Below are 24,351 nucleotides of genomic sequence, written 5' to 3'. Positions count from 1 at the left end.
AATTCATACTTCACCCACCTCTTCCTCTATGGGGGAAAGGTCATAGAAATGTGTAGAAATCATAGCGACTAAAGACCTCTAGAACATTTTCACTCAGGTAAACACTACTCAATAATAATTATAGAACTTTTTTATATATACTGTCCTATCTCTCTGAACAGACTCAGTTCAACTTTTCGGAAGTATCAGAAAATTCATAATTACCATACAATTCATGTTTCTGTGTATGCAGTATGAGTGTTGCTTCTAGACGTATAAGGATGGTGTTGGAGGGCATTGGAATATATAGTATTTAGGAGTTAATTGAAAGGGTAAGAAGTATCAAAATAAACTGGAAGAACATAGAATTTGTGCCTTTAACTCTGTTTTGAGGTGCCTGTATAACTCAAAGGATTAAATTAACAATAATTTCAGATGCACAGTAATACTTGATAGCAACAGACAAATTCAATTTGCAATACACCTACCTTGTTTTCATCCTCTTCCAGTTCTCCATTGTCATTTTGTTCATCATATTGCTGACCTGCAAAAATACTGAATGAGCATATTTGTGTTTGGATGCCTTGCAGTAGTGCAAGGTTTTGATCTCTCATCTAAACTGTGAAACGCCAGGTTTGCACACCTTGAAGATTTCCAATCATTTTATCTTGTGGGTTTGTTTGAATCTGTTTTTAACCTAGTTTTAAAAATAATTTAAAATGATGTTTGATTACTTCTACGATCATTAGATAAAGAGCAAAATATAAATATTTTGCTTAATAAATGATCTGGGAACAGATAAAGAGAACCAGGTTATTATTTTAAAAAAAATAAAATAAGAACTCCCACTTAAATGAACAGGGTGTAATATTCAAATATATGTTGATAAGAGGAAGCATTCAAAGCTCAGCCACAAGTAGTCTGTATGAATAACAAGTGCACTCCTTTAAAACACAGATGGTTTTATTTTATAAATAGCAGAACCAGTTATATATATATGGGATGAATATTGTTAGCCCAGTATAACAATATTCTTAAAAAATAAAATTAAGGCTGCAACTATTTTTCTCAGAAACTGTAATCTATTTCCCTTCCTCCCTCTCCAACTGCCTACCTTGCTGTCCTATTTTGTTCCAGCTCCCACTCCACTACATTGTCTCCCATCTCCTTAGCAACCCATGACACTCACTTCATTTTATCCACCCTACCATCTGACTTCTGCATATCAGGTTTACCTTAATAGATTAAAAACAACTGGTAAAAAGCTATCTAATTCTGAACCTTGAAATTCCCAACTTTTAGGTGGTTTCGCTACAAACAACAGGATATCTTTAGTGCACAGAAGAAGAAAAAAGATTTTGTAAAAAAATGTTGTCAGTTACCTTTTGATGCAACTTTCAGAACATCACTTTCTGCTCTTGAAGAAACATGAGTTTCAGTTACACCAGCAGCTTTTGCTAATTGTAAAGGAGATCTATGTTCTCCCACTGTAAAGATGTGATAGGATTTAGCGTAAGGAACACTCTTAAGTGACAGGCTGGTAGAATCCCAGTCAGATGCATCTGAAATTATCAGGACATCAAAATATGTAAACAAAAAACCTCAACAATATATTTGCATTCTTTAGAATGCAGACTATAACAGTCTGCATTTCTGTTAATATTTTAAACTTTATTAACAGAGAAATCTACAGTCTGCTAATGGTAGCTAAACAGAATTCATATGAATTCATATGAGGTATTCAGTTCATATGAATTCATATGAATATTTGTCTTTTCAAAATTACTTTAGGGATTTCAATGATCAGATTTGGATAGAGAGTTATGGAGGGCATTTCGGATGTCTTTTCTTCAGTGGAGACACAAAATTTAACTACTGTTATTTCTGAGTTCACTCTATTATGGTCAATGACCAGTTCGAGAAAAGAAGGACATAGTCCTATACAAGCATATCTGAGTTAAGGGTTAAGAAATTTCATACTTTAAAATAAGCATATAATTGTTAGGACATTAAGATAATTAACTTAAGAACCTAAGCTAAAAGCCATATACAGAATGGTATTAAAACCTAACACAATTTATGGAATCAAAGTGAAGGGAATTTAAAGGGAGGAAGCATAGTGTAAGCCATCCTGAGTCCCCCTTTGGGGGTTGAGAAGTGACAGGATACAAATCCAGGAAATAAATAAATAAATAAATAAAATGTGACACATGGAAGGGAAGTCCTGTCAAACAGAGGAGGGGGCAACATCCATACTATAATTAAAAGACTGTAATCCTAATTTTCTGCTAGTATGAAATTCTGGCTTGTCCTAGCTTGTACTATCAGTCATCGACCACCGGACTTTAATTGCTGCCATGCAGAACTTGGCAGCATTCTAAGTTATAGCTGAGTTAGTGTCTGAAGGCAAGAGAGAGATGTAAAATTGTGCAGAGTGTCCTAGGTGTTTGTATAGCCATGAAATAATGAGACGGGATCGAATATCTCTATAGAACAGGCACCGAAGAAGCACATGTCTCTCAGAGTACAGTCTCTCAGAGTATGGGGTTTTCCAGTAGCAGCCTTCCATATAGCAGATGGGGGGGGGGGGCATGGCATTATGACAAAGTGAAGGCCCCCTGATGGCTGGTAACCTCCAGCATGGTTAGATATTTCATGGGGAATGTACAAAACTGTTGTTTCTAAATTTTGGAAATTCTGGGGAAAGGGAAATAAAGTAGTTTTATGTACTTTATTAGAGATTTAAGATTGCCGGCACATTGCACCTACCCTAAAATCCTTACATTTACCTGTCATGTCCAGCACTTTTAATTTTTATTCATTACATTTGGCCCGGCCCTAGTTTTAACTGTGTCATGATGTTATTGTTTAATGTTTATTGTTATTGCTTAATGTTTATTGGTTTGCTTGAGTTTTATTGTGTACTTGTTATGTTGTTGTTTTATTGAGGGCCTTGGCCTTTGCAAGCCGCACCGAGTCCTTCGGGAGATGTTAGCAAGGTACAAATAAAGTTAAGTTAATAATACTCATTTCACAGTATTGAAGAAAGGATTTGTGATACCTAACTCTATGCAACAGGCAAAAACAAAAATAAGAATGACCAAGTACCTTCAATATCATCTGCATCATTTAAACCAAGTTCTTCCATTAAATCTGAAAGGAGAACACATAGAAATGCTTTGACTGAACAAAAAGGTTAAAACAAATTTCCACCCCTCCCAACAAGTTGTTTTATCAAACATTACCTGATTTTTGCTTTTCTTTGCTCTCTATCTGATTTAAAGGATGAGAAGAAGTAGCATGTTGCAGAACTGTGGTAGCGGTTTCTAGCTAGAAAAAAAAATCCAAAAGAGTAAGAACATCTGCATTTTCTTACAGGGAATTTCTGCTCTCTAGGAAAACTCACAACCGGGAGCAACTGATAAATGGGTCAGTGTGGTCTTTGTCCACCACTTGTGGCCTTTTGTAATGCCAGCTCAAAAAATAGCAGCAACTGTGGTTCTTTGGTGCTTCTATTCCATACAAGGAATGCAAAGGAGGTTGGTGGTTTTTTATAGATTCTCCCCAAAAGAACTGTGCTCTTGTCCTAATCTTCCTAGGCAGAACCCAAAAGACAAATGGGGAGGGGATCCCCCACTGCTGCAGGTGGAAGAACAGCTGTTTTGTTGTCAATCGTCTACCTTCTCTGGATCTTTTTCACTGCCCTACTGCCCACTCTTGGTTTTTCATAGCTGGCCCATATGCAAAGTTGAGCAGTGAAAAGTTGGGAAAGGCAGAGGGATCTAGAGAGAATGATGACCATAATTGAGCCCACTTTCAGGCTGGCCAGCTGATGAGGTAATAAAAGCCAGTTGAGAGCAAAAGAGAAAAAGTAGTTAGTACTGGCTCCTGCACTGCCAGACAATGTCTGCTTCTTGTGGAAGCAGTGAGCATAGAATCAGCAGTGGTGACAGAGCAATATTTGGTGAGTTCCTTGTCTGAAGAGGCAGCAAGACCTCAATCCAGAATACCCATGCTGGTCCCTGAAGAAACAGCTCACTTGCCTATCTGCCTGCCAGCCAGCTTTCTTCAACAATAATCCTCAAGCAGTTGTTTCAGCTTAAAGGAAGCACCAAAGAGCCACCACTGGCACAATTTTCCTGCCCTGGAACTCAAAAAGGCCCGAAGCAGCACCACAAACTCCATCTACTAATGTGGATTGAAGTAATCTCCTAGTTTTTGCCAAATTACTCAGAGAAGGGCTTTTATTTTTATACGAGTTCCTACTGAATCTTAACTTTTGTTGAAAAAGTGGCAAAAGGCCTGAGTTCAAAAATGGAAACAGTAGAACAGCAGGCCTTGAGGTGGTGTTGGCGCTTTTGCTTCTCTGTGGAATGGTTCTGAGGAGTTCTGTGTTAAACTTCAAAGTTTAATCCTTAAATTACCCACAGGGCACATCAAAATCCATAATTCTGGCCCCCAACCCTGTTCTTGACTTACACAGGAGATTGACTAATACACCAGTATACACAGCACATGGGAGCAGAAAAAGCAACTACAAGTCAATTGTTCACTAAAAGCTTAAGCAGCTCCATCACTTTACTAGGCTGCATATAAAGTTCACTTGTCATTATATGAACAAGATTAACATTGATCCCACTGGTCCATTCTAGCTTCTGTATTTCTGTTAAGGAAGTGAACTGTGAGAAGACAACTTAAATGGGCCCTGAAGAAAATGAGTTTTACCCCTTCAGTAAAGAGCATGTGGTAGCCCATTCCTCAGATTTAGGAGAAAAAGCAGAGAGAGTGAAAAATAAGAGGAAAGGGAGGGGGGAAGCAAAAAGAAGCAGCACTATTAACTTGAGCTAGATTCTCAGAAGCTCCAACTTCAGTCACTACTAACAGAGCTGGTCTGGAGATCTGGGTAACTGCTTTTCCTAGAGAAGCAAATCTATATGCTACGCTCACATATTCCAGAAAAAAAATCATTAGAATAATCTCTGTGGAACCTTTGGAAAACAAAAAATATATATTTAAATTAGCATATTGGTGTTAATATAATTAGAGCTATATTTACCTTTATATTCTTTGAATTCCCTAGAATGTCAAGAAAATGAATTAGTGATAGTAATAATAATGCACTGAAAATTTCAGTAATTATTAATTGTACTGAACACCTATAGAAACACTTTTCACTTTTTGAAATTTTCCTGCTTATTAGAATAAAAAGTGCTAATATCTACCACATAATCCACATGTCAAGGTACTGAAAATTATATATGGAGGACATTAAGTATGATATTATGTGCAAGCTTAGTGAGAGTAAGTACCACTTATAAGAATGAAACAACTGTTTTAACTACAAATTATTCATATTTTTGGCTTCTTGAACATACATTTTGGCTTGAAAATCTCAAAACAGAGAGTTAAAACTATAGAAAGATAATATCTATACACAGCACAGTGAAACTTTTCCTTAAGAGTTAATTCATTCCATGACTTAACTCTTAACTCAAAACACTCTTATCTCAAAGCAAATTTTTCCATTGCAATGCCATTAACCCGTTCTGGCCTCCTGACCCCTCCCCCCATTTTTTGTTATGTGTTTTTAAATAAGAAAATGTACTCTATAAATAACAAATAATGTATAAATGCACATTCAAATGCAACAATAAAAAAGAAATATAAACTTTAAGATGGTAGAAGCACAAAGCGAAGAGGCAGAAGCATCATTTTCTTGATATAGTACTTATTCCAGTCTCCCTCTAAACTCAAAATGCTCTTAAGTTGGGATGCTCTTAAGTAGAGGTTCCACTGTATCTTGTATTGTACCCATTTTATGAGAGGCAGCATGGTTTAGTACAAAGAAGTCAAACACATTTTCAATGAGGGCCAAATCTGCTTTATGGTTGTTTTCAAAGGGCTGGTTGTAATTGTAAGTGTATAAATGTAACTATGTTACTCTGGCATTGAAAGCCTTGTGGGCCACATAAAATTGGCCCATGAGTCTTGGTTTTGACACATGTGGTGCAGTGGTTTGAGCATTGGACTATGACTCTGCAGATCAGGATTCAAATCCCTATTTGGCCATGGAAACCCACTAGGTCATCTCTGGCAAGTCACAGTCTCTCAGCTTTAGAGAAAGGCAAAGAAAGCCCCTCTGAATAACTCTTTCCAAGAAACCCACACTATAGGTTCATTTTAAAGTCACCATATGTCGGAAATGTCTTGAAGGCACACAGCAACAACAAAACATTTTGTATATGATAGGGTTTCATTTGCAAACACTTTGTTTATTTGTAAAATATTATATGTGAAGACCATTGTAAAAAAACAAACATGGTAGGCAACAAAACTATTATGAAAATCTTACTGTCACATGGCTCTTCTGTAATACTGTGCATGTATGTCCCATTTTTGGCAGGTGATGCTGGCAAGGAACTGACAGCTGACTTTCTGGGGCTTTCGGTAATACACTATTGGAAACAAATAAAGAAGATAGATGCTTCTTTATTTATAAAGAAGAGTTAACAATCTATGCATGCCTAAATTGCTAGTTTGCACGTTGACTTCTTGATTGTTTCTTCTCCTGTATCCACTCTCCTTCTCCATCCTTTTACCTGAAATAATTTTACCTCTTCTTCTGTCTTTTCTTCATTAGAACATGTGCTCAACTATACTAAATTTACATCATTTGCACCATTTTCCAAACTCTAACAGCTTCGACATTCAGAATTTCATTACTCTGCTTGTGAGATCTATTATTATTGGTCACATTTTACTAGTAATACAAAACTTGCTCAAGTTCAATTCTTCCATTGAAAAGACATACATCTGTAACACAAATAATCTTTCAAGCTCCTTTTATCAAGATATAGACTTCAAAAAAGCACCTGATAATAAACAGTTAAGGCAACAGGCTTAAACCAAAGTATTTTCTTCAAAGCCAAGTAACCTACCTCAGAATCCCATGGAGATTCTGTACCCCTGTCCTGGTCTTCTTTATGCATGCCTACTACTGCTGTAACTAGGAAATAAAAGATCATATTTTATTTACAAAAGATTATTTTTTTCTTTTTACAAAAAAAAATGTAGTTGAGTGCAACTGGTTGCTAGGCAAACAGCTATTTCATTACTACTGTACCTCCCACCCTATGTTAGATTGCACACTTTTGCCCCTTTGCCAGCCACTCATTGCTCCAGCCACAATTTAGCTCCAAGGTATATTTCATTCATTCTTCCCTTTTCTAAAAAGGACTACATTACTACTTTGTGCAACAAATTTATTAAAACTAATTGTATTTACCATTCCTAATGGCACCATCTTGTGAAGAATTCCAATTTTGAGAACTTTCATTACAAGGCATTTTTTTATCCACCACATCTGAAATTTTCCCATCTTCCTCTTCACTATCCTCCTCCTCTTCCTCTTCTTCCTCCTCCTCCTCTTCTTCTTCTGAAGATTCATCCTAAAATCAGAAACCACATTAATTGCTGATATTATGTTTTCACTTATGTTTTGTGCAATGTAGGACTATTCTATATGTTATTACTTGGGAGAAAATCCGACAAAAATCAGTAATACAACTAGAGAAGTATAAGACAACATTTATAGTCCAGTGCATTCCCAAATGCGATATTATGTACTTCCATCTTACATGTATCAGTTCGGAATACAGCCATAGAAAACGTTTGCTTTTAAAATACTGAATACAAATTGTAGAAGACTGCAAATAATTCAGCATTTTTGGTTACTTCTCTTATTTTTATTAATAGTAAGTATGGAGATTGTTTTATGTGTACTTGTATTGTTTTTCACTGAAAACAAGTAAAATAGATAATAAAATAAGTAGAAGCAAAGTATCACAGAAGCACGCTTTAAAGACACTGAGTGCTCAAATGAAGTGGTCCTTCAAGGACTCTGAATTAAGAAGCATGCAGAACTTTACAGACCAAGATCAATGCCTTGGAACAAAACTGACTGCAAGTGTAAAAAAAAAAGTACCAAAAAGCACTATCAAGAACTCTCTTAAAGAAAATGATAACTGTATGAATCTTGGATTGTATTATTCTCTTATGATTTAGTTAGTAAATATCTACCTTTTATTAAATGGATTTTCCCATCATATTAGATTCACTTACACTGATATCATGTGGAACAGCTTTCAGATTTTCCTCAGTATTTTCATTTTTGTGTAGCAATGATTCGTTTACTGTTTCTTGAAGTTCTTTAATTTCTGTATATAGTTTGTCTGCAATCTTTTGACAATACACAAAATCAGTATTCTCCAAATTCTGTTCTTTAGTATTGTTATCTGTAAGCTCTGCCTCTGAGTCAGAACCATGATCATTTTTAATACTTTCATCTAGATTTGAATTCATTTCATTGTTATGATGGCTATTTAAGAAAACTTCAGCTTCTGCTAATCCTGTTCCTTCATAAGTCTCCAAAGTAGTAATAACAGTAACATTGTTGTGAAGTTCCTTTTGGATGTCATCTTGAATTTTGTCATTTCTCTCAATATCTTGTAAATCATTTAGATTTTCAAACTGATCATGTTCACTATTATTCTCCTGTTCACATGAATGGCCCTGCAGATCACACTTAACTTTTTCATGTGAATTTTCATTTTGCTCAGCAATAAAAGACATCAGCATATCATCTGATTCTTGCATTTCTTCATCTTGTAATTTGTTTATTTCACAATTGTTCTTAGAAAGATTTCCTTCCACCATCAGTTCATCATGCTCAATAATGTCTCCTTTTTCTAGTTTTTCAAATGATTGCTCCCCTCCATTTTTTATCTCGCACTGTCTTCCTACTTCTATGTTTTCATCTTTCTTTTCTTCGCTGAAATCTTCTTCCATTTCTCCCCCCTCCTCCTCCTCTTCTTCGTCTTCTTCCTCCTCCTCTTCTTCATCCTCCTCTTCCTCATCTTCTTCCTCCTCCGCCTCCACCTCCTCTTCCTCTTCGTCTCCCTCTTCTTCTTCCTCCTCCTCCTCATCTTCCTCTTCCTCCTCAATTTCATCCTCCTCGTTACTTACAGAAGAATCATTTGGATTATTAAATTCTTCTTTATTGGGATTAATATCTTTTTGAGATTCTGCTTTAATGTTTTCTTTTAGTGACTGGTCATTCGCATTTTCATTGTCTGCGCAGAATAAAATGTGGATATAAAAATACATAAGATAAAACAAATGACTAGTTGAAATTTGTGAATAAAAATTATTACCTGCTTAGAGCTCAAGTGAGCCACCATCTGGGAGCATTTGGAAAAGGAGCCAGGTGAGGAATGGCTAGGCTGAGGGAAGGATTTGACTTGGAACAAAGGCTTAGGAAGGGATTCATTGCCATCTCCAGCTTCACAATCTGATTTAATTTCTATATGTTCTGTTCTCATAATGCTACTTTTCATATCTACTACATCAAAATATAAAACACACACAATTATGAACAAAAGAAAATATTTAAAATCCATTGTTTCATGTAAGAATGTCAAAAGTAATAAATCAATTTTAAGCAACTTACAGCTTTTCTTCAGTTGCTGAGAAACATTCATTAGGTGAGCCAAACTTGGTTTTTGTAATTTCTAGAAATAAACATTTAAGCACATTAAGTTTTATCTCCAGAAACCATTTATGAATAACCTTCCGTTCCAAGATCTTATGGTGACAAACATCCATTATCCACATTTTATTTATTATTTATTATTTATTTATTAGCTGCATTTGTTGACCGCCGTTCTCAGCCCTTTAGGGCGACTCACGGCGGTGTACAACATATAAAAGGCAATTTACAAAAGGCAATAACAAAATAACAACATATCCATAATACAACAATTATATAGTTACACTAAAAAAATCCGCTCCGTCTCAACGTAGAATCGTAACCAATCTCATAATCCATATTCCGTTCCAGTCGTCTTTACCAAATTATTGTAGCACTTAGTTAAATGCCTTCTCAAATAGCCATGTCTTTAGGCTTTTACGGAAAGACATAAGGGAGGGCGCCTGTCTGATGTCTACAGGGAGAGTGTTCCACAGCTGGGGGGCCACCACCGAGAAGGCCCTCTCTCTCGTCCCCGCCAGACGTGCCTGTGAAGCAGGCGGGATCGAGAGAAGGGCCTCCCCAGACGATCTCAAGGCCCTCGTGGGCTCATAGGCCGAGATGCGGTCCGAAAGGTATTTTGGGCCGGAACCGTTTAGGGCTTTGTAGGCCAACACCAGCACCTTAAAATGTTATTCTACATTTTTATTCTATTCTACAATTTTATTCTACATTTAGCATATATAATAAGTTGAGAAACAGTGACAGGCACAGTACCACTGAAAATGTGTGCTTTTGTCTTTCTGATCTCACACCAATATTGTCCAATGGGGAAAATATATAATATCAACACAAACAAGTTAACACTTGTTCTCCACAAAAACTTGTACACAAGAAGCAGGAAACACCCAACAAATGTTTAATACTGTTTTGAACATTCAACTTCTGGGGTTCTTGAAATATTTATGCATATTTCAGGCACAGCCCTTTGTAGGTACAATACTGCCACTCTCAAAAATGACACCCAAATTAGTAAACTAAACAGAATTAATGTCTAGATAATATTAAATTTCTAGAAAGCTATAGATGTCATAATAAGAAAAAACTTGAAGACTTTCTTCTGAATAAAACGGGAAAAGGGGGGTTGTTGTAGAATAAACAAGAAAAACAAAAAACAAACACAGCCACAATGGATCTCTCAGGCGCCAATGAGTAAACGATATAAAATGCCCCGAAGGCAAAAAATCTTTTAAAGGTAATGCTTAAAAGTAGCATGTATGAGCTAAAACCACACAAGACTCTCTAAATGGTAGCTACTCGGTTAACAGCTACATAATATTGTCTGAAAGGTTCTTCAGCCTGTTTGCAGTTATTTAATAATAATAATAATAATAATAATAATAATAATAATAATAATTTATTTATAGACTGTCCTCTCTCCCAAAGGGCAGTTTACACACAAGAAAGGCAAACATTCAATGCTCAACTCAAATACAAACATTTAAAAATAAACATAATAATACAAAAATAATAACCCTAAATGTATTTAAACCCCAATTCTTCTTTCTGTGTTATAGTGTTAGTCCAACCACTTCTTTACCCTAAAACCTTGAAAACCTAAGGAGACAAAAGTGCTCAACTAGAGTAGAGAGATCTATGGTGGCTTTAATGTAAGAAGTAGCGTTGTAAACAGAAATCTCCATGGTAATTAATTATGGAATCATTATTGAATCATCACCTTTGCAAGCTTGGAACGTACACAATAAAAAGTACCTTAGGGCTGAAGTCCAATTCTTCCTCTTCTGAAGATTGCCATGTGTCATCATACATTTGTCCTGTATCTCTTAAAATGAACAGAAAAGATAAGAATTAATCTCTTTTCTGGTTTTTGTGAACCTTCCTGTTGTTTCCGACTTGTGACAACAACATTATGGGTTTTTTTTTGGCAAGATCTGTTCAGAGGAAGTTTTACTTCCTCTGAGGTTAAGAGTGACTTGCCCAAGATCATCCAGTGGGTTTCAACGGCCAAGCAGGGATTTGAATTCTGATCTCTAATGCTCAAATCACTACACCATATTCTAGCAGAGCAGCAGTCTAGAATGCAGATTAACAAAAATGCCAGCTGTACCTTACTGAGTCTCCAGAAGAATGGTCGTCTATAACTGTGTTCAGTATACATGAAAAAGAGAAAGCAAAATTGAGATAATGTTAAACAAGCAAACAATAATTGCAAGTACTGTTCAATGTTTAAACTACAGGTCTTTTTTAGGCCAAAGTACTATTTCATAAATTCAGTAAAAGTGGAAATACTGTACTTCTTCTACTCTAACACACACATCAATTTCAATACCACCAACAGAAACAAACTTAAACATCCATGATTCTAAGATACACCCATTTTTAGAGATGTTGGGGGGGGGGGGCACATCTTAGAATAGAAAAAATACTGTACACTTTTTTCTAAAAGATTTTAAACACCTGCTTCATGTGCTTATGTATAATAATAATAATAATAATAATAATAATAATAATAATAATAATTGTAGACCGCCCTATCTCCCCGAAGGGACTCAGGGTGGTTTCCAACATATAAGGTAAACATTCAAAATGTATATAATTAGTAGCTGTACAAAATTAAGTAAGCTTAAAGGTAAAATGCATATCAGTTTTCATTGTGTACAATATGGTGAGAAAGTACCACCATTTAGAAAATAGAACATAAATTCATGCTCAATAGCTCCACAATTAAATATTATACTCATGGGTATGTGTATCAACCTTACTACCAGAAACATAAAAAAGACAAGGATTTGTAAGAAATCACAACAGAGAAAGCACTAGAGGTGCATCTGCATTTTGTAGTTTGACACCACTTTGTCATGTCTCAGTTTTATGGAAAAAAGGAGAAGCAGTTTGACAAGATTTTAAACTTCCCTGCGAAGTATTTCTGGGTCCTTGTTGTAGTATAATTCTCATTAATCTACAGTATAACACTGAGTCATGGCTGTTACAATGATGTCAGACTGTATTAATTCTATCAATACTGTTTTTCCTCTCAAAATTGGTTGCTGTAAAAATCTGCTATACTTTGAAGGAGACCTTTTTGGTTGAAATTGATATTATATTATTATATATGTCTTGAGTATATTGTTCAATGTGTTTTATATACATTACTCAATTCATACAAACCAACTTGTTTTGGATTTTAGAATTTTTACACAGTAGTTGAGAAAATGAAGTGGAACTACATACTACACACACATTTAAAAAAGCAGTACCACACACTCAAGCAGGTTGTCTGAATTCAAAACAACTAATATTCACTAAGCAAACAGATTTGACTCTTTGAGACAATTATACCTTCCCCTGAAACTCCTGCTGCCTGGTTGAATGTCTCCTGCCCTTTTCTATCTATTCAAGACAAGGCAGGAAGGGGACAGATGAAAAAGTAAATTCAGAAAATGTTTACAGATATGAGAATGTATGAGCAAGTAAGAAGTTACTCTATGTCATGACTACAATGAAAAGAAAAACAAATATGAACAAAAATATCAAATATTCATTCAAAAGGTAAATCATTCATTATTGTGATTCATTGTTGTGATTCTTCTCCCCCCTCCCTCCCCCCCCCCCCCCCCCCCAATTCTGGAATATTTAGGACTTTCAGGATAGAAAGGTTAAACATAGTATGAAAAATCTGTATTTTGCTTTATATTTGGGTGTCACTGTATCTGCAGACAAGAAAGAATTGTTTCTTCGGGAAAATAGGATATTAACTCTGGGGAAAAAACACAGCCATTCCATCTAGAATATGACTTGCCTAAAAATCATCTAGAGCAATCTATTCTACCAAACTGAATGCAGCTTACACAGAGATATGTGCACAGAGGATTACACTATCAGGGTAAGTCAGGTTGCATTGACACTGTAGAATGCAGTTTGATGCAATTATGGAAAGTATGGAATCATGGGAGTTGTAGCTTTACAAGGGCTTTATCTTCCTCTTAGCAAGAGTGCCGGTGCCCCACCAAACTACAAATCCAGGGTTACCATCACATTGAGCCATGGGAGATAAAGTGGTGACAAACTGCATTAATTCTGTAATGCAGATGTACTCACAGAGAATGTGGTTGGCTATAATCTTACTGACACTTACAGTCTTACACTGTCAGTTCTACTATAGTACAGAATCTCCTGAAGTAATTATTAAATCACTGTTAATAATATTAGTACTAATATAAATTAAGCTTAAGGCATCTTATATGCTCTTCTGAATTGTAATAATGTGGAAAGGAATTCAAACCAAGGAAAAGCATAACCCTCTAAAGAAAAAGAAAACTGGATTTAACCAATAATTTAATTGGCCAAAGAAGATTTAGACACAAAATATAGGAAGAAAATTGAAAATATTCAGCTTAGGTTTTTCCTGCTTACTAAAGGTGTGCATTTTTTTAATAGTTCTCATAACTTGTAACAAATTTGTTAAATTCGTACTTACGGGGCAATGTCCAACATGTGGGCGTGGCCCGCGCCAAAAACTTAAGAATCGAAACTTACCTAATACTTTTTCATTTGCATTTTATAAATCTCGGAAGCCTCCCAAAGTAAATTTTATTTTTAGCACAAGGAAGCAAAGCATAGCCAAAAAGACTGCCTTTCCTTTTTAAACTAACGGGTTGTTGCCATTAGGAGAGAGAAAGCAGGGAGCAGTGTCCGCTGGGAAAGAAAGCACAGTGCTCTGGGAAATGTAGTTTGGGAAGGCGAGGAGCCCTATGGCAGAGGATGCATTTCCCAGAATTCTGTTTGCATGAAAAAGCCCCAATCAGGAGAAGGGAAGAGATCTGTCATTCGGTAGCAGAAGCCAACCAGGGTTCCAATAAATTGCTGAATCTGCAAAGTGGTGGGCTGAATGATACTTCAATACAAATAAGTAAATCAGTGCTGGGAAGAAATTCCCAAATGGATGGGCATTAGAGGTCCCTTACAACTCAATAAGGGAAGCATAGGAGAGTTTTTGATGATGCCCTTCTGCCTTGAAAAAGGGACTAGATGGCCCTTAGGGGTCCCCTCCAATTCTAGGATTCTATGAAAATGTAGAATTGATTAATTAATTTATTTTCATGTCAGGAGCAACTGGTGGAACTGCAACCTGCTTCTGGTATGAGAGAATTAGCCATCTGCAAGGATGTTGCTTAGGGGATGCCCGGATTTTCACTAACTATACTTTAGATACACTTTAGAAATGAAATGCTAGCACCCACTAATTTTGTAATGACTTTTGAAACATTTTTTATCGGTTGCACATGCCTACTTGCAACTACTTTGATAATATATTATTTTCAGTACTGTCAATGAAGAATCAATTTTCTTGCTCAGTATAAAAATCCATATAACACCAGGCACCCGAGTTTTACTGGCATCTCCTATTTAAGGGTGACTCCAGAGACATCAAAAGACAAAAACCAAAGAGGGCTGTACTGCAGAAATTAGAGCAAAGCTGCCAGATTTATATCTCCCATGGTTTCTTTTTTAAATCTACCTATAAGAACCTGCACAGCTCCAACCATTCCTATCAAATTGGATGCTGTACCTCTGTAGGACAGAGCTGCCAAGTGGGTTGAAGAATTACAATGTGTGTCCTACTGCTGCCACAAGTTTCTGGCTTGCAATCAATATAAAACTGTTCACTTAATTTAGAGGGAAGTGACAAATTCTAATGACATACAACTCTGTTTCTCCTTCGGTTTATTTTATATATTTACCTATTTATTTAATTTATATCCTGTCAGTCTTTTAGAAATAGGACTCAAATCGAGGTCAGGCAATAACAATAAATTATTGGCCAGGTGCAGTAATGAAAGCTAATGAAGCGAAGGCATTTTGTAGTCACTGTTAGGAGACAGTTTTTCTACCCTGATGAGCAGAATACAAATTGTTCTAGATGGAACTGCACTCTTTCAGAAGATTAAATGCAAACTGAGTGGGGCTGGTTGCTTTAATTTTGATTTATGCATGTAAGGAATTGAATTTTGCAATTATTTTTTTGTAAACTGCTTTGTGTCTTCCCAGGGGTGAGAAAAGCGGTATATAAATACTGTAAATAAATAAATAACATTTTGTCACTGCCATAGAGTTTAGCGGCATAAAAGTAGAAAAATCATTTTAAAAATTCCGAGAAAATGGATGCTGTTTGACACCTTGTTAACTGCCTGGCTCAATGATCCAGAATAATGGGAGTTGTAGTTTTACAAGGTTTTTAGCTTTCTCTGTCAAATGATACTGATGTCTCACCGAACTACAACTCCCCTAATTCCACAACAATGAGTCATGGCAGTTAAAGTGATGTACATCTGCATTATTAAAAAGAATAGGAATCGCTAGATCCCACACAGTGACTGTATGCACAACTTCTGCCAGACGGTAGGTAAATGTAAAGTGATGCAAACTGATTAAAAAAAATCTAACAGACCATCTACACTGATAAGATCTTAACAAGCACTGAGTAGCTACAAAAACAGATTTTAAAATCCCTTTGATATTATGAAAATGTTGACCCAATGTAGAAAAGTTGTGAAAAATCAATTCCATCCTAGGTACGTCACTCCTCCACAATTGCTGTTTTGACATCTGCAGACCCAATTCTTTGTGGTTTTGTCATTGCCTGGCTGATTTCCTCCTGCTTCCTAAAATAGAAGTGGTGATTGGCTTATGTCCTTAACCCATAGAGATAGAAATGTAGACTGAACAAAGCACAGCCCACTCACCACATCCTTGGCTTGGTCTACAGTACTTCCTATATCTATGAGCTAAGGAGCAAGAGCAGTGCACTGCCACTGACCCACTTTCTGAAGCTTGAAGCCATTGTGAGGTATGCAAGATTTGACCCAGCATGAAAAAATGAATACAGAGCCGAACATGGGAAGAGCTAATGAAGCTAAATGTTAGAAGTCAGAAAAAACAAATGGAACTATTTTTTTCACAGAATAAAATAATTTAGGTATAAACTCCCAAGATGATGTAATGCCCACTTCCTAAATGGTTAAAGGAAGATGAGACAAATTGATTTGAAAGATGCCTCTCAACCCCCTTTTACACTGTCCTTATATCCCAGGATCTGTTCCCAGGTTATCTGCTTTGAACTGGATTATATGAGTCTCCACTACCAGATAACATGAGATAAGCAGATAATCTGGGATCAGATCCCGGAATACAGGGCAACCAAGGCCACTTCCACACAACTGTATAAAATCCACATTGAACTGGATTATATGGTAGTGTGGACTCAGATAATCCAGTTCAAAGCAGATATTGTGGATTATCTGCCTTAATATACTGGATTATATGGCTGAGTGGAAGGGCTCAAAAGGGGCCTCAGTGGCTACCAAATGCTACCAATCACAATAGCTAGACAAACTCTGGTTTCAGTTACACTGAAACACCACCCTGAGTTGCCTCTGGGCTGAAAAGGGCAGGATAAAAGTGTAGTAAATAATAAAAATACAAGTAGTAAATTACACTTTCCCCTAAAGACAACATATCAGGGACAACAGAAATAAAAGTACAAATTGTGTGCTTTCTACCACCATGGAAAAAGAAAAGACAGTGGATCATATAATTTTTGGTCTAAATCAGTAGAGCGTGTCTTATTTTCTTTAAAAGTAAACCTGTACCTTCTCTATTAGTAGCAGGAGCACCCAGGGTTATAGCAGCATTTTTCATTTTGCCTGAACCGCTCAATATAGACAGAACATTTGGCTCATCAAGAGACTCCTCTTCTTTATCTCTCTGCCTGGAATAGTCAGCGATATATTGAAGAAGACTAAAAGGGAAGAGGTAAAACAGTATATAACATTGTAACAAGACAAAAAGTTTTTTTTAAAAGAATACAACCTGAAGGAAACATTAAGTTGCACCGTAAGAGCGAAGACCTTTTCCAAGAATCTATGGAGATCTATTCTCAAATGCCAACTGATCAATGTTTGTATTCTTTTCCTTAGTCGGAAATCATGACACTCAAATTATTTGTTTCTTGCTTGGGGACATGCAAGGACACGATTTCTGAGAACTTCTAACACCGTTTCAGAATTTAAATCAATAGCTAATTATAAATATAGGTAAAGGTTTCACTTGACATTAAGTTGAGTTTTGTATGACTCAACTTAGACACCTCCAAGGTCATGTAGCCAGCATGACTGCATGCAGCGTCATTACCTTCCCAAAGAAGCAGTACCTATTGATCTACTCACATTTGCATGTTTTTGAACTGCTAGGTTGGCAGAAAATATAATTATAAATATACATTTTGAAAACTTTAGAAATAAAAGCTTACATAGGATCATCACTAAGCAGAGCATAATCCCGTGCTGACCATCCGCTTTCATCTTTATGGGAAACATCTGACCCATGAAAGAGGAGAATATTTGTTAAATCACGTTTTTTATTAGTTGTAGCAATCAACAACGGAGTTCTGAAATAGAAATAGAGAAAAAATAATTTTTGATCTGCTCATTTAGCCTAGAACACTCACGACTACTGCTTTAATACCTTGGAGTTTAAATACCATTGTTTACTATGACAAAAATGAAAACAAATCACACTTTGGTAAAGTTCTGATATAGGTGGTATAAGCATGACTATTTCAATAAGGTTAGCTTTCAAGAATTGGCTATTTGCTCTTCTATTTCACACAAAACCACCTAGAGTCTGGATTTAAGAAGTAACCAAGACTGTTAATGAATGCAACCTTCAACAAATCAAAACATTTCTTTGTTGTTGTTGTTGTTCAATCAAGAAGAACATTGTTGCTCTTTTGTTGATCTCAGCTGTTCTATAAGCAACAAATACACATTCTGAATTGAAAGCTCCCATCATCCATGACTATGATGGCAGACTAAAACGTTATTGTCCTTAGGAATGAACCTCAACACTTTACTTAAGAAACAGCCCGAAATTTCTGAGAGAAAGAAAAAGTAAATGAATCCAACTGTACCTTCCTGACTTATCAGTGGCATGCACAGATGCTCCTTTTTTAAGAAGAAAGTCTACCATTTCTCGATTATTTTCAGTTACAGCCACAATCAAAGGTGTGTTCCCATCCTGTAAGAATAGAAATAAATTAAAGGACATTTTCCTAATGCTTATTTAAAGAATAAAATAAAGATTAATATACTAAAATGTGTATTTTTAGGGATATAACCAGTGACACATTCTATTGTCCTGTTGTTTTCTTGGAGATCAATAATTATTTATAACCTAAACGTATCAAAATTAAAAGAAGAGTTACTCAGAATCTTAAAATCGCTAATAAGGAACACAAGCAACACCAAGGCCATTTCATATAAAGTAGATTTCAGATCTCATATAGTATGTTCTGTGTGTCAATAAAAATGTATTGTTTTATAAATGCTCATACTGTTATTTATTTATTTATTTTGTGTCAAAAACATTGTATAAATAAGTATAAAAATGATAAAATAGAGGGAGCATAAGCGGCCAATAATTTTAGACCAAAAACAGGTGACAGCAACCACATTATCTGTAGATCTAAACAGTTCTTCCTCTGTGTGTGAGGCAAGGCATTGTGAGCAAGAATACATATGGTGAGTTGTTTGTTCTGCTCCACAGTCTCACAAGGTGGAGGATTCTTCTAGGTAGTTTTTTAAAAATACTTTTACTATAAATTAAAGAGATGTATCAAATCTACTGGTAGAACCAACATATTTTATAAATGAAAAATGACATGTGGTTGAGTCTCATCTATGGACAGCAGTGGGACACAGGAAGTGGGGGGGGGGGGTTGGAAGCAGAGAGACAGAGTGAAAACAGGGAATTTACCACATGGCAATGGGCATATATTTTAATGTATGACTTTTGCATTATCATTTAGATGTGATCATGACTAGTGCATCCAGTAATAGCTTTTCTTCCTGAACTTTTTCAACTTCCAAAAGAACAAAGCTGTTGTAGCCTACTTTTCTGGCATTAAAATAGTGTGTCTTACCTTATTCTGTGCTTCAACATTGGCTTTATGTTCAAGTAGATGTTTTGCTATTGATATGCTAGAATTAAAGGCAGCAAAGTGGAGGGCAGTGTTATTGTATGCATCCACAAGATTAGGATCTGCTCCATGCTCAAGCAGGTAAATTGCACATAATTCTTGCTGGCACTGCACAGCCTATAACATTTAAGAAGAGGAAGTTAGCCCAAAATTATATCAATTCATTCAAACAAAGCATGCTTTTTATTTATTCTGTATCAAAAGCATTGCATAAATTAGTGTGAAACTGATAAAAATAAAAGGAGCATAAGCGGCTAAATATCTTTTGACCAAAAACGGGCAACAGTGACTGCATTGTCTGTAGCCTCAAACAATTCTTCCTCTGTACATGAGGCAGGACACTGCGGACAAGCATACAGATGTGGAAATGTCTGTTCTGCTCCACAGTTGCACAAGGTGGAGGATTCTTTTAGATAATGCCATTTTAACAGATTGTCTTTTGATCTGCCCACTCCACTTCTGAGTCTGTTCAGGGACTTCCAAGTTGCCCATTCTTGGTTTGCTCAAGACGCTGAAAGAGCCTCCTCGAAGACTGAGTAAATACAGTTGGGCATCCCCTAGGCAACATTTCTTATAAACCCAAAAGCAAACCCAAAAAGCAGTGCTTTTAAACATTTTAAATTCATGCTGCCACAGGATAATGTATTAATACTGTGTGTCTTCAAGTCATTTCCAACTTCTAGCTAGACAGGATTTGGGGGGGGGGGGGGCACTGCCTTTCTCTGAGGCTGAGAGAGTATGTACTGCTCAAAGTCATCCAGTGATTTCCATCGTTGAATAGACTCAAACACACAAAACAATTTCATATAAGAATTAAAACACTTGATTATAACCTGTGACTTATTCTGCTGATAGGACTTGCATTAAGTTGATACTTTCATTCACATGTCATATTTGGAAAGTTGCAGTATTACGTCTCATATATACCTTCATTAATGGAGATCGCTTATCACTGTCGTAGAGATCTAGCTGGCATTTGTTGTCTACTAAGAAAGTAACAACATCTATACATCCATTGGCGCAAGCAAAATGCAAAGGTGTTCTGAAAAGAATGAAATGAGATTCAATCACTATCAGAGAATAATATTGCTATTATTTTATTTAGGGTTATTTGACTCTCTGTCAGTACAAACTTGGGTTCTCAATTTTATCCTAAGATACCCCAAAGGCCTTTGATCCATGCCTCCTACCACAGGAACTGGAGGAGAAGTTACACTGGCCCTTGCAGGACCCCTCAAGGACCACATGGGTATGGAGCTATGGTGGTGATTGAAGCATTAATGGGATGGAGCAGAAAACACTCAACATATTTCACCTTCACACTTATAAGGCTCAGCTCTTCTGACTGAAAGACTCCCCCACCCCCTGTAATCTTGACAGCAGTCCAAAGCGGAATTTGGCTTTCTTGATCAGGATCAAAGCCGTAGCATGGATTTAGTTTCCCTGCAGAGAAACTGTCCTTTCTGTAGCCCAGCTGATGGTTGATCACCTGGAGAAGGGATTCTCTGAATCACAGGCTGAGAGCTGCATGGCACGATATGGTCCCTGAGTTTGTCACATGTTCTAATGACTTTTAGTTTAACTTTTTTTTTCAGTCCATTTCCCATTGCAGTTGTACTTGACCCTAAAGCACATCAAATGGTCTTCCATTCAGTTCTACCTTTTCACCCAGAAAGAAAAAATAAAGGAATTTTCAAGCATTTATTTATTTACCATACTTGTACTCCACTCTTCTCACCCCTAAGGGGACTCAGGGCGGCCAATATTGCACAGTGCTGGACCCCTGTGCTACATTGGTACTGGAATAATGTAGCACAGTGCCAGATTTGGACTGAAAGCCTGTGTCATTGCTCCCCTGTGTGCTCCCCTAATATTTCCCAGTTTAACTTGCCTCACAGAACAAGAGCAAGGACCTGTGTGTGTGCCTTCAAGTTGCCTATCAACTTATGCCAACCACGTGGATTTCACTGAGTTTCCTTAGGAAAGGAATACTTAGATGAGGTTTAGTCAGTTCCTTCCTCTGAAAGATATACAGCATCTTGTATTTGGTGATAGTCTTTCATCCAAAGGCTGGCCCTGCTTAGCTTCAAATACAATATGGGATATGGTATTTTAAGTTGTTTAACCGATTCAGAGTTAGGACGCCAAGGGATAATCACTGACCTAATCATACTCTGATGCAGACATATAACCACCTTGTTCAAGCGTCATATCACTTTGAGGACAGTGATGCCCAATCTTTGGTCCTGGTGTTTTTGGGCTTCAGGTCACAGACTCTTTGCTCTTTGGCCAAAATCAATAAGACTACTGGGAGCTGAAGTCCAAAAAACTCTGAAGGATCAAAAGTTTGAGAATCACAATTTAAATATTTGGATAATATTGAAAAGCATAGAAAATGCCTATAACACCAACCTCCCTCCAACACTTGCGTTCAATTGCTAATGGCAACAAGGTCAATTTGAACTGAGCTTAGCAAAATATATTATTTAATTGATGAGTCTCCACAATAATTGTAATTGATTTAAAAAAATTTCAATGCTTAATGTTCATTTATATCTTATTTTTGGATGTTATTATGCTTTGTGTGATTTTTGTCTTGTATTTTATGTTAAATGTGCTTGAATTTGTATTGTATTATGTTGTGAGCCGCTTTGGGTCCTGTTAGGGAAAAAAGCAGGATGTAAAAAAAGAATTATTATTATTATTATTATTATTATTATTATTATTATTCTAAGCCAGTTTAGAAGGGGCCTTAGGACACATCTACATCGGTGCTTCTCAAATTTTGGTTTTCCAGGACTTCAGCTCCCAGAATTCCTGACTGCTGACCAAGCTGATATTTTATGTCAAATGTCCTTTGATTTGTATTAATTATGTTGTGAGCCATTTTGGGTCCCATTTGGGAGAAAAGCAGGATATAAATAAAGAATTATTATTATTATTATTATTATTATTATTATTTGTTACATAACAAGATTAATACACAGCAAACAAGATCACTATGCTGGCTTTTGTATTTGATCACACATTGGACACTTCCCAAGTGTCTAGGACTGTGTGATGTATTGGTGAATAATGTGTGCAAATCCGAGTAGGGTGGCCTTTTGCAGCTGACAGATGACAGATTTGTCAGCGCCGATTGTTTTTAAGTCCAAGGTCTTTAGGCACTGCACCAAGTATGCCAATCACTACTAGGACCACCTTTACTGGCTTGTGCCAGAGTCTTTGCAGTTTGATCTTTAAATCTTAAGCTTTTCCAGTTGCTTATCAAAGGACATTTAATCAACTGCCAAGCTTACAAACTTTGTGTTTTGTCTGTTTGTTTGTTTTGTTAGAAATGTAATACAAATGTCTGCTTGCTCCTGACATGATAAATTATTATTATTATTATTATTATTATTATAATTATTATATGGCAGTGTAGAAGGGGCCTTAGGATGCATCTACATCAGTGTTTCCCAAACTTTGGTCTTCCAGGACTCCAGCTCCCAGAATTCCTGACTGCTGAGTAAGATGACTGAGGCTTCTGAAACATTCACACCTACCCAACAGACAAAAGTTCTTTCTCCCACCCTGGACATTCCAGATATATAAACCCAATTTTCCTAGTTTCCAACAGACCTCACAACCTCTGAGGATGCCTGCCATAGATGCAGACGAAACGTCAGGAGAGAATGCTTCTGGAACATGGCCATACAGCCCGAAAAACTTATAGCATCCCTTTTGGGATTTGCAATCCAAAACAGCTTGAGAACCAAGGTATGAGAAACACAGAAATCTACAGTGTATTTTGATCCCGCTTTAATTGGCAAGACTCAAGGCTGGGAGACATGGGAAATGTAGTTCGGTGAGGCAGCAGCACTCCTTGGCAAAGAAAGCACAAGAACTCCCAGAATTCCATAGCCCTGAGCCATAGCGGTGCCAGATTGCAATAATCCTACAGTGTGGATGCATCTTTCCCTGCTCCCAGCCTCACCTGTCACTCTTGTCCCTCTCGTTGGGGTCGTGCTGCTTCTGCAGGAGCTGCCGCACTTCAGCCAGGTCTCCTTCGGCGGCGGCCCGGTGCAGCCTGGGCAGCTCTTTGCTCCGGACCTTATAGGCGCCTCCCGCGAGGCCCAGACCCGAGCCCGCCCCCGCCTGGCCCAGAGGAAAGGGCTCCGGCGGCTCCCTCCGTTTCCTCCCCAGCCCCAGCATCTTCTTCATCTTCTTCATCCTCCCCTCCTCTTCTTTCTCCTTCAGCCAGGGGCGAAAGTGTCCCTCCTGCCAGGGGAGGGTGGCATGGGCCCGAGAAAAGGAGGAAGGAGAGGCTCCGCTCCCTCCGGCGCCGGGGATCCTGGAAAAGGCGGGAGGGGCGCGCGCAATTGGCTCCACGGCAGCCAAGGCAACGGCTTCCCCCAAAGAGGTACCACGCATGCGCCCTCAAGAAACTCCTGGCATCCCCTGCTGTTAGGAAGGAGGCTTGATTCAAAAGGCACATGCGCACTCTTTTTTTTTTTTTTGCTCTTCCCAAAGGAGTACTACGCATGCGCCTTCAAACAACTCCTGGCAGCTCTATTGCCCTGGAAAAGGCTTAGACTCAGAGAGCGCATGCGTAATTCTCTTCTCCAAAGCAACTCCTGGCACAGCTATTGCCCTGAAGGAGGTTTAGATTCAGAGGGCGCATGCGCAATTCTCTTCAGCGCTCTCTCCCTTCTCCAAAGTAACTCCTGGCACCGCTATTGCCATGAAGGAGGCTAGACTCAGAGGGCGCATGCGCAGTTCTCTTCCCCTTCTCCAAAGCAACTCCTGG

General features: G+C 37.3%; 1 protein-coding gene across 9 annotated transcripts in view; it reads right to left on the bottom strand.

The window, feature by feature from the left end:
• ANKRD26 (ankyrin repeat domain containing 26) overlaps window positions 1-24,016 on the bottom strand; it is a 54,574-nt gene extending 30,558 nt beyond the window's left edge. For 2 of the 9 annotated variants that reach the window (XR_010910033.1, XM_067469050.1), the window contains exons 1-19: window positions 23,539-24,016; window positions 20,490-20,604; window positions 19,506-19,679; window positions 18,495-18,601; window positions 17,835-17,972; window positions 17,176-17,324; window positions 12,866-12,916; window positions 11,634-11,667; window positions 11,279-11,348; window positions 9,488-9,548; window positions 8,101-9,110; window positions 7,265-7,427; window positions 6,918-6,985; window positions 6,332-6,434; window positions 5,036-5,055; window positions 3,225-3,309; window positions 3,088-3,132; window positions 1,362-1,541; window positions 468-523 (exon numbers count right to left, since the gene is read on the bottom strand). Coding sequence is in view for 8 of the 9 variants with exons in the window: in XM_067469050.1 (XP_067325151.1) it covers window positions 468-523; window positions 1,362-1,541; window positions 3,088-3,132; window positions 3,225-3,309; window positions 5,036-5,055; window positions 6,332-6,434; window positions 6,918-6,985; window positions 7,265-7,427; window positions 8,101-9,110; window positions 9,488-9,548; window positions 11,279-11,348; window positions 11,634-11,667; window positions 12,866-12,916; window positions 17,176-17,324; window positions 17,835-17,972; window positions 18,495-18,601; window positions 19,506-19,679; window positions 20,490-20,604; window positions 23,539-23,975 (3,066 nt within the window). In the remaining variant the exon portion in view is untranslated. Of the gene's footprint in view, window positions 1-467; window positions 524-1,361; window positions 1,542-3,087; window positions 3,133-3,224; window positions 3,310-5,035; window positions 5,056-6,331; window positions 6,435-6,917; window positions 6,986-7,264; window positions 7,428-8,100; window positions 9,111-9,191; window positions 9,380-9,487; window positions 9,549-11,278; window positions 11,349-11,633; window positions 11,668-12,865; window positions 12,917-17,175; window positions 17,325-17,834; window positions 17,973-18,494; window positions 18,602-19,505; window positions 19,680-20,489; window positions 20,605-23,538 lie in introns of all 9 variants that reach the window. The other 7 variants (XM_067469047.1, XM_067469049.1, XM_067469052.1 and 4 more) reach the window with 6 other exon arrangements.
• Between the last annotated feature and the right edge of the window lie 335 nt (window positions 24,017-24,351).

The sequence above is a fragment of the Anolis sagrei genome, chromosome 5 (genome assembly GCF_037176765.1).
Source record: "Anolis sagrei isolate rAnoSag1 chromosome 5, rAnoSag1.mat, whole genome shotgun sequence".
Lineage (NCBI taxonomy): Eukaryota > Metazoa > Chordata > Lepidosauria > Squamata > Dactyloidae > Anolis > Anolis sagrei.
Note: the sequence above shows the minus strand (reverse complement) of the source record. Positions and strands in the feature narration are given on the sequence as shown.